Below are 15334 nucleotides of genomic sequence, written 5' to 3' on the forward strand. Positions count from 1 at the left end.
TACAGTGCGGTTGTCGATAGTCTTCATGATATTGTAAGTTGATATTCTCATCTTCCGCACCATCACCACCAACTGTTTCAGCAGAGTCGATTGATACGCATTTAACCAGTTTGCCGTGTTACCGATTGACATTTTTGGCGTTAATTCGTTTGACTTCATCGTTTCTCTGTGCCTGTGTACTCATTTCTTCTGTTGATAACCCCTCAGGATGAAATTCTTCAATAAGATTTGGACATAATACACCTTCTTTAATTGGGAACTTAAAGTGAGGAAAACGTAAAAATGTATAAGAGCTGAGAGCGCAGGAACTGAGTCTGACAAAAGAATTCACACGAATGAGAGGTGAGAGGACCGCGGGCGGGCGCCGTTAACCGGAAATGGTGTAGAGGAGGGCGGGACTTGAAAAAATCTCTTGAATACAGTCTTGTCACGAGATTTTTTTTATGTAATAGAGAGATTTATCATTTTAGTGATGACGCCTTAACTTCAAAATGGGTTGGATAGTCAGTGTGTACTCAGGCCACGCTGTCCTCGATCAGGCATCTCCTTCAAACCCTAACCTAACCCCGTCTAGATGTTAATAATCCACCGGTCGATCCTAACCCTAACTCGATAGAAAATAACAGATCCTGAGTTATTGGGATATAATCATTTGAACGACAACCCACCCCTAACTTTATTCCTAAGGTTAAAAATTATAAAAAGTATATCCCTAATCTTAATAAATTTAATTTACAGCCCTAATGTTAAGTCAGTGACTGGGGTTAATAACACTAACCCTATGTAAGTCCCATATTAATATTCTTTGTGTTATCGTAAGTTGTTTTTTGTATAGTGCTTTATAAAAATGTGTTTTTAGATACTTATACACCATATTGAAGTGATGTTTTAAAATAGTACAGTCGACCCTTGATATACGACCGGCCTGACATGCGAACAAAGTTTTTGTTTTGATTTACGACCAACATCTTGTGTTACGACCTGAATGCGGTCACGTGTATCCGCTTGCGCGATTGTAAACAAACAGCCGAGAGCATTCGCAAGCGTCAGTCAGAACCCAGATACATGTGTTTGTGGACGTAATTTCGGTCAGTGCAGTGATTTATATAATTTTTTTCGATAATTGCTAAGGAAGGAAGAGAAGGTAACGAAGGTAAAGAAAGCAATCACAATCGAAATGAAGAAGGAAATTGTGCGGAAATATGAGAGTGGCATTCATGTGACCGATCTTGTTAATATGTACAGCATGTCGAAATCCACCATCTCGACAATTTTACAAAGAAAAGATTTGTATAAGGAGGCTCCTTGAAACAATAACCACCTTCCATTTCATTCTCCTCCTCCTCCCTTCCTGCAGCCCAAAGATGTCAACTTAAATGGGGAGTACAGTATGAAATTGTTGTTTCTGGTAGGCTAGGCACTTTTTATAACTTTTTGGTTAGTACATTAGAAACATTATTGGTGTTTTGGTAAATTATGCACATTATACAACCCTTTTTTATTATGAAAAGGTTAAGTAAGTGTTGCTGTGGGAGGTTCGGAATGCATTATGGGTATTTCCATTATTTCTTATGGGAAAAATAGTCTTGACTTACAACCAACTTGAGTTACAACCAGCCCTAGCGAACGAATTGAGTTTGTAAGTCAAGGGTCCACTGTATACTGTGGATATCCAGTGGGAAACCCTGGTATTTATAAATTATTACATTTATTTATGAGTATTTATAATTTTATTGATGAATGGCTGACGCCTTAACTTCAGAATTGGTTGGACAGTCAGTGTGTACTCAGGCCACGCTGTCCTCGATTGGGCATCTCCTTCAAACCCTAACCCTGTCTAGTTATTAATAATTTACGCCGGTCGATCCTCACCTTAACTCAATAGAAATTAACAAATCCCGAGTTATTGGGCTATAATAATTTGAAAGACAGCTGACCCCTAACTTTATTCCTAAGCTTATAAATGATAAAAAATATATCCCCAATCTTAATAAATTTAATTTATAGCCCTAAAGTTAAGTCAGTGACTGGAGCTAATAACACTAACCCTGTGTAAGTCCCATTTTAATATTCTTTGTGTTATCGTAATTTGTTTTGTGTATAGTGCTTTATAAAAATGTGTTTTTAGTTACTTATACACCATATTGAAGTGATGGTTTAAAATAGTATACTGTGGATACCAGTGGGAATCTGTGGTATTTATACATTATTAATAAGGGTGAGTAAAATGATAATGATTAGTATGTATTTAGCAATGTAAATAAAGAACATATATTTAATTAGAGATCTCATCGGTTGTGTTTATAATTGGTTAAAATGAGTTTTAATACCTAAATCAGTGTGCCAGCACATATCCCTTATGGGGTCAATCTCCACTAACCTACCCCTGTCTAGATATTTCTAATCCATCAGTTGATCCTAATCCTAACTCAATAGAAAATAAGAGATCCCGAGTACAAACTCCAGAAGAACAAGAGGAAGTTGACATATTTGGTCCCCCGTTCCGATAAAAAACAGACCACGTTTCAGGTTCTAGAAAATAATGCACCTCATATTGGGCGATTCCTCTTTGTCAAGTTAGCTACCCAGAAGCCAAATTTTTAAATGCAACTGTGATATTGGCCCGTAATGCAGAAATTAAAATGGCGACTTTCTCTGAAGAAGTGTATTGGTGCCGATATTTAAGAATAAGGGGGATGTGCAGGACTGTAGTAACTACAGGGGGATAAAATTGATGAGTCACAGCATGAAATTATGGGAAAGAGTAGTGGAAGCTCAGTTAAGAAATGAGGTGATGATTAGTGAGCAGCAGGATGGTTTCATGCCTAGAAAGAGCACCACAGATGTGATGTTTGCTGTGAGGATGTTGATGGAGAAGTAGAGAGAAGGCCAGAAGGAGTTGCATTGAGTCTTTGTGGACCTGGAGAAAGCATATGACAGGGTGAGGAGAGGAGCTGTGGTATTGTATGAGGAAGTTGGGAGTGGCAGAGAAGTACGTAAGAGTGGTAGAGAATATGTGCGAGGGAAGTGTGACTGTGGTGAGGTCTGCGGTAGGAGTGACGGAGGTGGGATTACATCAGGGATCAGCTCTGAGCCCTTTCTTATTTGCAATGGTGATGGACAGACGAGATTAGACAGGAGTCCCCGTGGACTGTGATGTTTACTGATGACATTGTGATCTGTAGCGAGAGTAGGGAGCAGGTTGAGGAGACCCTGGAGAGGTGGAGTTATGAGAGGAGAGGAATGAAGGTCAGTAAGACAGAATACATGTGTGTAAATGAGAGGGTGGTCAGTGGAATGGTGAGGTTGCAGGGAGTAGAGTTGGCGAAGGTGGAGGCGTTTAAATACCAGGGTTCAAAAGTACAGAATAATGGGGAGTGTGGAAAAAAGGTGAAAAAGAGAGTGCAAGCAGGGTGGAACTGGTGGTCCCGGCCCCCTGCTCATCACCACTTTTAACGTCACCCAATTCTGAAAAAGGTTCCTCGCACCTTCATCCTCTTCTTCCAGTGTTTGGGCCAATTATGCGTCCATCTACATAGCACACCCTGAACTGCCACTTCTTTCAGTTTTAATGCTCTGCACAGTATTCTGTGGCCATCTTGAGAATGAAATAGCATCATACGGCAAACATATTGTGAATTTTTTGTGTGCATTCTGCCTCTCTAAGGTAACTCATCAATCATCATCAGTGGGGTGGAGCCTTCAACCTAAACAGCCAATGGCATGTACTTACTGCAAACAAATTATGAAATTTTCTTTGCATTCTGCCACTCTAAGGTAACTTATCCATATTCATGATTGGGGTGGAGCCTTCAACCTAAACAGCCAATGGCATGTACTTACTGCAAACAAATTATGAAATTTTCTTTGCATTCTGCCACTCTAAGGTAACTTATCCATATTCATGATTGGGGTGGAGCCTTCAACCTAAACAGCCAATGGCATGTACTTACTGCAAACAAATTATGATTTTTTCTTTGCATTCTGCCACTCTAAGGTAACTCATCAATATTCATGACTGGGGTGGAGCCTTCAGCCTAAAGAGCCAATTCCATGTAAACAGAAAAGTGTATTTCCAGTTTTAGAGTAAACTGAAACTGACCCATTAGTTTGTGAAGATGTGAATTGGTCACCAGACGTTGACACAAACAGTGACATTGATGTATACAGAACTGTATGACGTGATATGCCTGGTCACGTGAAGCTTCTACATGGCCAAAAGGCAAAATGATTGCCATCAAGCATAAGGACAATAAAGATGTGTGCCCCTTTGGCACTCTTAACCATTTGGCACCTGTCAATGTTCATACTGGGGTTAATGTGAAAGTCACTAAGTTTTGCGCTGTGGTAGCTCACAATAACACAAAGGATGCTGTGGACCCCAGGGGTGCATACAGCTGTCCTAACCTGACACAGGCTGGCAGAGACAACAGTTTGCCATACAGCACTCGTTTATTCACATGGAGCAGCGCTTTTCTCTGCTCCCCACAACACAGTACACAAGCACCAAATGCCCAGTCCAACACAAAAGCCTTTCCTTCTTCTTCTCTCTTCACCTCCACTCCTCCTCACAAGCTTCATCTCCTAGTAGTTGTGGCTGGATCCTTTTATAGGAGACCCGGAAGGACACTCCAGGCATCCAACGAGCTTCTTCCGGCAGCACTTCTGGGTGTGGCAGAAGTGCTGCCAAATAGGGCTTGGGAAAACATCCAGGCGCCCCCTGGTGGTGGACACGGGTCCCCAGCAGGGTTGAGTTTCCATGCTCCAAACCCATGACCTTGTTGCTAGCCATGGGGGTTGCCCTCTAGTGTTCCGGAGAAGATAGTGTCTGGAATAAGCTCTCTTTCCTGGTCCTTCCATAATGCCGAGTAAGTCCACCTAGTAGTCCACCACAACGCATCAATCAAGCAAATCAGACACTGACATTCTATCCTCTCATGTGTAAAGATCAGAAAAAAATAGAAGACAAGTGCGTGAAGAAACCACACGTCTGTTGTCCCGATTGTGACATTGGACTGGGCGTCAGTGGCTGCTTCAAAACAAGTCACACAAAGCACGTGTGCTAAATCTGCCTCAGCACAGCAGCGGACACTCGGCAGACCTTTCATACTTCATGTATGTTGGTGTTTTGGTATTTATGAGCTTCTTTTTGAAAAACATTCAATGTTTTTGGCTCATTTTTCCAGGGGTTACGCACAAAGCTAAAAAATTTTAAGGGTCAGGCACACTAATGTTGAGCAGCAACCTGAGAGTTGCACCCTGCTGCTCCCTCTAATGGCTGGGAAGACTAATAGGTGGTGTCGGGACATCCTTTGGCCACTCCAATTCCTAAATGCATCCCATCCAGGCAGAGGTCCTGACCAGCCCTTGGATGACACTTTGTCCTCCTTTCGGGGCAGAGGACCCAACCACCTCTTTGTAGTTTAATTGCAATACAATGCAATACAATTTATTTCTGTGTAGCCCAAAATCACACAAAGAGTGCCGCAATGGGCTTTAACGGGCCCTGCCTCTTGACAGCCCCCCAGCCTCGACTCTCTAAGAAGACCAGGAAAAATTCCCAAAATAACCCTAGCAGGGGAAAAAAAAATGGAAGAAACCTCGGGAAAGGGTCACGGGGGTCTGCTGGAGCCAATCCCAGCCAACACAGGGCGCAAGGCAGGAAGCAAACCCTGTACAGAGTGCCAGCCCACCACAGGGCACACACACACACACACACACACACATTAGGGACAATTTAGGATCAGCAATGCACCTAACCTGCATGTCTTTGGACTGTGGGGGGGAAACCCATGCAGACACGGGGAGAACATGCAAACTCCATGCAGGGAGGACACTCGGAAGCAAACCCAGGCCTCCTTACTGCAAGGCAGCAGTGCCTCCAGTGCCGCCCTGAGACATAATTTACTTTCAAATTATTACGTTTTGCTATTTTGTACTACAGTTAATTACTCGCTGTAATGTCAAATAGTTACTTCTACTATGCATAAGTAACAATTCTCACAAATATTAAAATCTGTTTAAGTTGTACATCCACATATGTGAGTGACAGAACCGCAAAGAGGCTGGCGTGTAGAGCAGGCACGGGAATTGGCGAGCTAAGTGAGCAGGGGGTGGGCAAAGCAAATTAATTCAATAAATAGCTGAAAAAGAAGACTCTATAGACTTAACCTTCATTTTTTGTTAAAATATTTGCCTTTAAGAACCGTCAGTCATTGTCCAAACCTCTATATCTTAACACAGGGTCATGGGGGTCTGCCAGCACAGGGTGCAAGGCAGGAACAAACCCTAGGCAGGGCGCACACACACACCCACGACAATTTAGGATGGCCAATGCACCTCACCTGCATGTCTTTGGATTGTGGGAATAATCATGGGGAGAACATGCAAACTCCACACAGGGAGGACCTGGGAAGCGAACCCTAGTCTCCTCACTGTGAGGCAGCAGCGCTACCACTGCCCTCTAAGAACCGTTCAAAGTGCAAATATTAAACCAGCATAAATAATGTTCTAAAAGAAAGGTCATGTCCAAAAGTCCAAAAAACAACTAAAATAGGAACCTAATAAACAGAGTAGAATACATTTTTAAAACAGGGTTTCAAATATGGTGCTTAAAAACACACAATAAAAAAGAAAGGATAAGGGTTAGTGTTGCCCGGAGGGTTAACCTCAGGACCCCAGAAGGTATCTTTAACATTAGGGTTAGTAAAATAGGATTTTAACATCAGAGGGAAAAGGGTTACAAACATTAAGATTAGGGTGGGAAAGAAGGGGAGACAGCCCAAAGATAGTGAGGTTAAGTTAAGGGTAAAGGGACAGGGAAGGACAGTCTAAAAATATATTACACGTCCCACCTCCAGGACCAATGCAGTCATTTTGCGGACTCTCAAGTCCATGCGCACTCCTCAAGAAAATCAGGGTTAGGGTTAAGTGGAGAGGCCTTGCTGTTCTGTGCCCCGTAAGCTCCCTGGTACCCTTTTTTTTTTTCTTTGAATGAAATTAAGGTTAGGGACTGGGTGGTGAGGACAAGGGTGAGGTTTAAGTGAGGGCTTGGCTTGGCAGTGCCCCCCACTGGCCACTATATGAAAAGACACGCATGAATAAGTGATATCCTCAATGCTCTGCTCGGATAAGCTATACCATCCTAGGTCAAGGTGGGGCACAATTGTTCAGTTCAGAAGAACATCGTCCAGAAGACGAGTCATGGCACTTCTGGGTCCATGCCATTAAGATCCATCCCGGGACCAGAAAGAGAGAGTCAGCATCTTGACTCCAGAGAGCTGAGACAGACCACTCAGGAGCACATCGTTTTTATTTATGGATTTAGCCCCCTCGTGTGTTGCCTTCTTTGACCTTACTTCACACCTGTATTAAATGGAGGTCTGCTGGTTGCCCAACATTTGTATATACTGTGTTTCCTCCTGCATGTGGATTGGTCGGCCCCTAATATGTGTGTGTGTGTGTGTGTGTTCACCCAGTGACGTGATGGCACCCTGTTCAAGTCTTGTTCCTGCCTTGCACCCCATGATTGTTGGGATAGGCTCCAACTACCCCCTGATCCTGCTCTGGATAAATGAGTTTAGAAAATGGATGAATGGAGGACATCAGCATGGAAAAGTTTGGAATCACGTAGAATATTTCCTTTTCTTCATAGACGTTAATACTTTTTTCATCAAGGTACCACAAAATTGATTTGAAAGCAAAACTTAGAGACGTAATGAATGTTGCAAATGGCTATTAGTGCTTGAAAGGACTGATTAGTAATTTATTCTTCATATAGGACTGCAAAGTGCCATTCTCAGCAGCCTGTCCTCCAGTGTCTTAATGGTCCTCTCCCTTAGCTCCTCCTTAATTAGCCCTGTTTAATTAAGAACTGGTTATTAGAGAAACCTGCGCCATTGTGTAAGCAGAGCTGAAGCCTGTTATTCCATTCAGTTAAACTTGGCCCCCCTTGGAGATTGGCGCACTTAGCAACCCTAAATCAATGAGCAGTTCACCCATGGAGATTGGCACACTCTCATGGCTTCATGGCAAATCAACAGTGTGAGTGGGATTGGCCTACAAGCCTTCTGTATGGGGATTGGTGTACATCTGCAGGGCAAGTGGGTGAGGGCACCTTGATGGGTTTTGATACCCACCCTATCCCCCAATTCAGTTTGTCTCTAGGCCAGGGTGTACATGGTTTACCCCTAGAGATGGCCCTGACCTTACCACAGCACTGGAAGGCTTTGTGCTGCCATATGTCGCTGCCACTGCCCTGTTTATCAACAAGATGGGGCCAAATGCTGCTTTCTATTGTGCTATCAGCACATACACATCTTTCCTTTTCTACCCCGAACTGATGAATACGCAACAAAGTTCAAGCTCCCATCTCTTCATTTTTTTAACTAATTACACAGAAGCAACATAGCATGGAGTTTCCTCCCAGTTCTCTGGATTCCTTCTAAAGAACAAAAATCAATGCAGGTTGGATGAACTTGAAGTGATAAAATTGCCTTTATGTGCCTACATGTGTTCACCCTGCAATGGACTGGCACAATAGACTGGCATAATGAAGTGACTTACGACCCTGACCTAGACAAGCAGGTGAAGAAAATGAGTCGATAGATTATGTGAAAGGCACTATATAACAGATAGATAGATAGATAGATAGATAGATAGATAGATAGATAGATAGATAGATAGATAGATAGATAGATAGATAGATAGATAGATAGATATGAAAGGCACTATATAATAGATAGATAGATTGATTTGAAAGGCAGTATATAGATAGATAGATAGATAGATAGATAGATAGATAGATAGATAGATAGATAGATAGATAGATAGATAGATAGATAGATTTGAAAGGCACTATATAATAGATAGATAGATAGATAGATAGATAGATAGATAGATAGATAGATAGATAGATAGATAGATAGATAGATAGATAGATAGATATGAAAGGCAGTATATAGTAGTGATTGATAGATAGATAGATAGATAGATAGATAGATAGATAGATAGATAGATAGATAGATAGATAGATAGATAGATAGATAGATAGATAGATAGATAGATAGATAGATTTGAAAGGTTTCACAGGATGAATTTAAAGGTGACTTTAGAGATAAGATGGTAACTCACAGGGGATTTCATTTTTTTTTTTGCTTGTCTCTGCTTTTCTTTTTCTGCTAATGATGTGATTCTTTGAAACACGAGCAGATTGTTAAAAGTGACAACTAATGCACAAGTCAGATTGGGTCACCTGCCTAGTGGTGTCCGAATGACGTTTTTCTTTTTTTTTTTTTGTTATAATTCTGGGACGATGACTCTCAGACGATTTCTTTTGTCTCTCTCATAAATTCATAGAGCGATTCTGTTAAAGTTTCCTGTCAGATAACAACATTCGTGTTCTCAGTGATCTTCACGGTCGATTTTCTCAGCTCTGATTCGAGCCCGGACCGCCTTTTCGTTTCCTTTGTTCGTCCCGCTTGGTTTCTCTTTCCTTGAAGAGTTTCTGCACACCAAGTTATTTACTTCAAAAGTTTGACTTTCTTGTCTAAATATCGCGTTTCTTTTTACTGTTATCGCACCCCTTTCTCGTATTTAATGATTGTGAACACATGTATTATATTATTTCTACGTTACTATGATGTCCCTCACTTTTGTACAAACCGTCAGCTTAGTGGCTCTGCTGTCATTCCCGTCGTTATTTTGCTCGTTTTTCATTCATTTCCTCAGTCCCGGGTCGTTGCCACTGTCGGCTTTATCGGGGTTATGACTCTAATGAGCATCGGTGAAAACCAATCAGTGAAATTATGTGTCAGCCCTCTGAAGTCTTTAAGGTAAATGAGAGTTTTGCTGGCTATGATTAATAATGCATCAGAATGGCGTACAGCACTTATTATAATTATGTTCACATTTAAAAAGGATTAGAGGATTCTGTGATGCACATTTAAAGCAAGAAATTAGGAAGGTAAACGTCTACCATCAGTTATGTAAAGTTGTCATTAAATCTCCGCTGCTCAGGTGTGTGCTGATGAAAGGCAGTCTGACTGGGACGGGGTGATGGAGGAAAGCCTCCTACGTTTTCGCACAAGTAAGCAATAAAGTCCAATATATGGCCGTGAAGACGACCACCGAGGCTGAGCGCGCATCACGAGTTGGTGAGATGATTGCTTAAAATTAAGTAAAGTCATCGCTGTGCAGCATTCCCTGAGTTTTCCAGACAAATAATGACACCTTGCTGTCAGTCTGACTGTTTGCACCCAAAAGGAGATCCTCATAGAGAGCCCTGGTGTCCTTACAAGGTGGGAAACAGAAATGAAACTGAACCAAGTAGGACTTGTGGGAGACTCTGGGTTTTCATTTTCATGAAAATATATGCTAGGGACGCATTTTAACGTGAACTAATCATTTCATTTCAATTCTGTTACTTAACGTTCCTTTAATCGGTTTATTAAACTCATGCTGTACTGTGGGGAAGTGAGGAGGAGGAGGAGGAGGCCGATGAAGTTTCAAACTCCAGGACCCCGCTGCAATCTCAGCCTGAAGCAAACTGAGTGAGTGAGTGAGTGAGAGAGAGAGAGAGAGAGAGAGAGAGAGAGAGAGAGAGAGAGAGAGAGAGAGAGAGAGAGAGAGAGAGAGAGAGAAAGAGAAAGAGAGAGAGAGAGAGACAACTGAATCAAACCAAACTCACAGATAATGAAGGGGCGAACTCCGGCACTGGGGAGAGCTGGCCTGGCCATGACACAGGTGACGAGGCCATGGTCAGCTCGTCACCCTGCGGGGAGGACACTCTGACCTTCATGTCTGAGAAGTGAGGGGAACTGCTAACGTCCACACGGGAGGACGGCAGACATTGATAATAATGATAATAATTAAAAATACAGTATATTTATATAGTCAAGAAGCACTGCAGCCTTTACAATTAAAATACAATACTATACGGGTATACGAACATGCATGATACATATGTAAATATGTCATATATATATATATATATATATATATATATATATATATATATATATATATATCTGCGGTGGGTTGGCACCCTGCCCGGGATTGGTTCCCTGCCTTGTGCCCTGTGTTGGCTGGGATTGGCTCCAGCAGACCCCCGTGACCCTGTTTGGATTCAGCGGGTTGGAAAATGGATGGATGGATATATATATATATATATATATATATATATATATATATATATATATATATATATATATATATATATATATATATAAATGTTATAATATAATACACACACGCACACCAACAGGTGTACTTGGCACTTCCCAGGGTGGAGTATACTGCAGATACCGTCACTACATTAAATTTCTAGGGGTACAAATTAAAAATTTTGGCCCAAATCCAAAACTTTCCTGACAAAGCCCATCATAGGGAACAATTGTGAAAACCTCTGTCATGCTCTAAATTTCACTCTAAGGGACACTGCCCTAATAAAAAAATAAAATGCTAGTGTGGAGAAATTTCCAGAAAAAATCACACACTCTGCTTTCTATAGATACAGTTCATAGCATTTCACAATATTTAAAACATGGATATATAAATGCATACCATTTTTTTTCCTTTAGAATACACTTTGATTTATGAACTCCTAACACTGCTTAATAATACCTTGAAACGTGACCTTTATAATAAAAGTACAATTGATTTGACAATATGATATCATGTGGCATTGTGATGTATTTATCAATATACATAACATAAGGCTGCTCCTATCTATTATTTAGAGCCTTCATATCTATCTATCTATCTATCTATCTATCTATCTATCTATCTATCTATCTATCTATCTATCTATCTATCTATCTATCTATCTATTATATAGTGCCTTTCAAATCTCCTATGTGTTGTGCCTTTTAATGCAGATAGCACTTTTTGAATGAGACTATATAAAATTGTTTATCTTAATGCTCAACAGATAAATATCTATTATTTTCTCCTGATTGTCCAGTTGAATTTTTTTTTTAATTAAAACTTTGTCTACATTTATATGTGGAGAAGGAGTTGTGTACTACCAAGATAAAGTAGGAAGGATAATTATTTTATTTTTGATGAATGCTTAAAATATGTGTGTAGGATGAGAGATGAGAAGGAGTGGGTTTTAAAATTAATTTGAAAGAAATGTTAGAATCTAAAGCTGGAAATGTATTTTATTGTTAAAAGTATATTGTCTTTATGTTAATTGAATATAAGTTTTAGTGTTTTTTTTATTATTTGACTGATTAGACACTATTTTAAAAAATCTATCTATCTATCTGTTATATACTGCTTTTCCTATCTATTTATTATATAGTGCCTTTTCTATCTATCTATCTATCTATCTATCTATCTATCTATCTATCTATCTATCTATCTATCTATCTATCTATCTATCTATCTATCTATCTATCTATCTAATATATAGTGCCTTTCATCTATCTATCTATCTATCTATCTATCTATCTATCTATCTATCTATCTATCTATCTATCTATCTATCTATCTATCTATCTATCTATCTATCTATCTAATATATAGTGCCTTTTATCTATCTATCTATCTATCTATCTATCTATCTATCTATCTATCTATCTATCTATCTATCTATCTATCTATCTATCTATCTATCTATCCTATAGCGCCTTTCATCTCTCTGTCTACTAAGTCCTGGTCACCTTCTCTGTCCCCCCTCCCTGCTCCACGGTGTCCCTCCATGTACTTTCTTCTGTATATGAAGCTCTTTTCCTTGTCACCCCCATTAAGTAATCTTTTGTTTCAGACCTTCAGGTTAAACGCTGACATCGCAGGCTTTGCTCGACAAGGATTTGCTTGACAGTTAAAGAAGTGGACATTGAAGTTTACTGTAAAGTCGCTCCGTACGGTCCCACCTAAAGCCCCAACTTCCATCCACCACACCCTCAATAACCCCGAGTGTCTTTATCAGGCAGGGCTGCAGGTTTTTGTTTTTTGTCTATGAAGCCCCACAGTAGCAAACAGACATTTATGTTTGTAATTTGAATGCATGAATTGCTGGAGCTCCCACAGTTTTTCCGCATTTATGAAGGCTGTGATATCTTTTGAACAATTGATTACTTTTATCTTTTATCTTCATTTAAGCAAAGAAAGCGCAGTTTGTTGCTACTTTCACTTTTATTGAATTTCTCACAAAAAAAAGTAAAATTTACTTTAATTTGTGTTTCGCTCCAAGAAATCTTTTTTTAATCATTATTATAATGTATGTCTTTTTTTAAAAATTGATCAGCCATAAACTAAAATCCGCAGGCAGCCACACATACTCCTGATTTATGCTTTTAGTTCCACCGGAGTTACTCGCTTCAGTAATCAATGCGGATTAAGCGGCTGCTCGTGTTATGTTTGCTCCTTATGAGTTTAATTATTAAAAAATCAAATATATCAAGAATGCAGGATGTCATTATGTCCGTAGGCAAACAGCAATGTGAGGACTTTCACCTTCTAGGCACGTTTATATTCTAGTTCTAATCTTAGCTTATTTAACTACTATAATATAATATAATATAATATAATATAATATAATATAATATAATATAATATAATATAATATAATATAATATAATATGTGCTCACAGTGTATGTTTGCCCTTTAGTCTCACGGCCATCAATGGAGTATTTAATTCTCGACTGACATCCTAAATTGACAGTTAAGGTGATTCTAACCTTTTTATTACCCCTGCTGTTTCAACTAAAGAATTTAAAAAATGATCTTTTGCACAATAATACAAGCGGGTTTATAAAGCGCCAGTCAGGTAAATTTACTGAATTGTGCAGAGAAATATTTTGAAACAATACATCTTTATGTCAGTCTCTGTAAAGCCTTTTATTTCTTTAGACACATTTATAACATTTCCCTACTGTTACCGCTTTTTATGTTATAGTTTCCTTTGGTGAGACGTGAGCTTTTTTAAATATAGTGCCTTTCGGATGTGGGTCACTCGCATACTATTTCCAGCCTAACAAAACGCGCTGCTATTATTATTATTATTATTATTATTATTATTATTATTATTATTATTATTATTATTATTATTATGTGTTACTGTACGGTTAGTCCCCTCGCCTGTCTCCCTAAGCTCTTCGCCCCCACGAGCCCCTCGCCTCTCCCCAGCACTCTCCGCTCACGCTACGTGGAAATGATCCGAGCCAGCTAATCCATGGCGGGTTCAATCCATTTAACTCTCGGGCGCGATTTCATGTTAGGATTACCATCCACATATTTCGCTAATTGAGGTTAGTACAGCTTTAACCGGGGAAAAATGGCGTTTGTAAACCTACTTGGGTGAGTTCTGTTCCCATCAAGATGAGGAGAATGAGACTCAAAAGCTTGCTTGCAGGCTGCATCTCTTGCATCCGATGCCGGGACCAGCGATCTCACATGCAGATCTCTTGTTTTTTTCCGACACTATATTCTTCGCCTGGTGATCGACCTCTTTTCTCGTTGCAGTCTTTTCCGTAGCCTTCAGCACCCAGATAAAGGAAAGCAAGAAATCTGGTTTGCAGAGCCGCCACTTTGCATATTTATTGTATCCCAATTTCTGTGTGCGACTGCCTTTTTTTCCCTTGCACCTCTTTAATGGCTGCTGCCGTGATCGCCGGGCATTTGCAAAGGACGGAAATTCAGCGAAGCACGAAATGATTATTCGCTTATTGCCAAAAGTTTGTCTCCAAAAAAAAAAAAAAAAAAAAAAAAAAAAAAGATGGGGTTGGGGGGGGGGTCTGTTAGGAGAGCGAGAGAGAAAAAAAATTCCGAAAGCGGGGCTGTCCGCGGTGCTGAAGGAGGGAGGATGTGACATCAGGCGGGCGGGCGTGGGAAATTCAAGCGAAGGCAGGCAGGCAGGGAGCGGCGGAGGCAGCGGAGAGGCAACGCCGAGCGGGCGGCACGGGAAGGACATCCGCGGGAACGGGAAGGGCCGCCGAAGAGCGCAGAATCTGAAATTACACGGAGGATCGGCGTTTAGAGAAACGAACGTGGAAAAGGCACAACGACACACGAGCGCGCTCTTCAATTCAGTAATTTGATCAGTCTAGAAGGCGGCAATGATAGATAGATAGATAGATAGATAGATAGATAGATAGATAGATAGATAGATAGATAGATAGATAGATAGATAGATAGATAGATAGATAGATAGATACTTTTATTTGCCCACAAGACGAAATTAAGGGAACTCAAGAGAAAGGAAGAAAAAAATATATAGGTGTAAATATATATATACTGTATATATATATATATATATATATATATAAAAGGTGTAAATATATATATATATATATATCCATCCATCCATCCATTTTCCAACCCGCTGAA

The 15334-nt window shown here is 40.2% G+C and overlaps 1 protein-coding gene across 1 annotated transcript in view; it reads right to left on the reverse strand.

Annotated features, from left to right (window-relative positions):
* Window positions 1-14978, reverse strand: part of LOC127529099 (noelin) — a 146361-nt gene extending 131383 nt beyond the window's left edge. The window contains exon 1 of the mRNA XM_051931613.1: window positions 14302-14978. Coding sequence (XP_051787573.1) covers window positions 14302-14376 — 75 coding nt within the window. The 5' untranslated portion in view covers window positions 14377-14978. The remainder of the gene's footprint in view (window positions 1-14301) is intronic.
* Between the last annotated feature and the right edge of the window lie 356 nt (window positions 14979-15334).

The sequence above is a fragment of the Erpetoichthys calabaricus genome, chromosome 9, assembly GCF_900747795.2.
Source record: "Erpetoichthys calabaricus chromosome 9, fErpCal1.3, whole genome shotgun sequence".
NCBI classification, from domain to species: domain Eukaryota; kingdom Metazoa; phylum Chordata; class Cladistia; order Polypteriformes; family Polypteridae; genus Erpetoichthys; species Erpetoichthys calabaricus.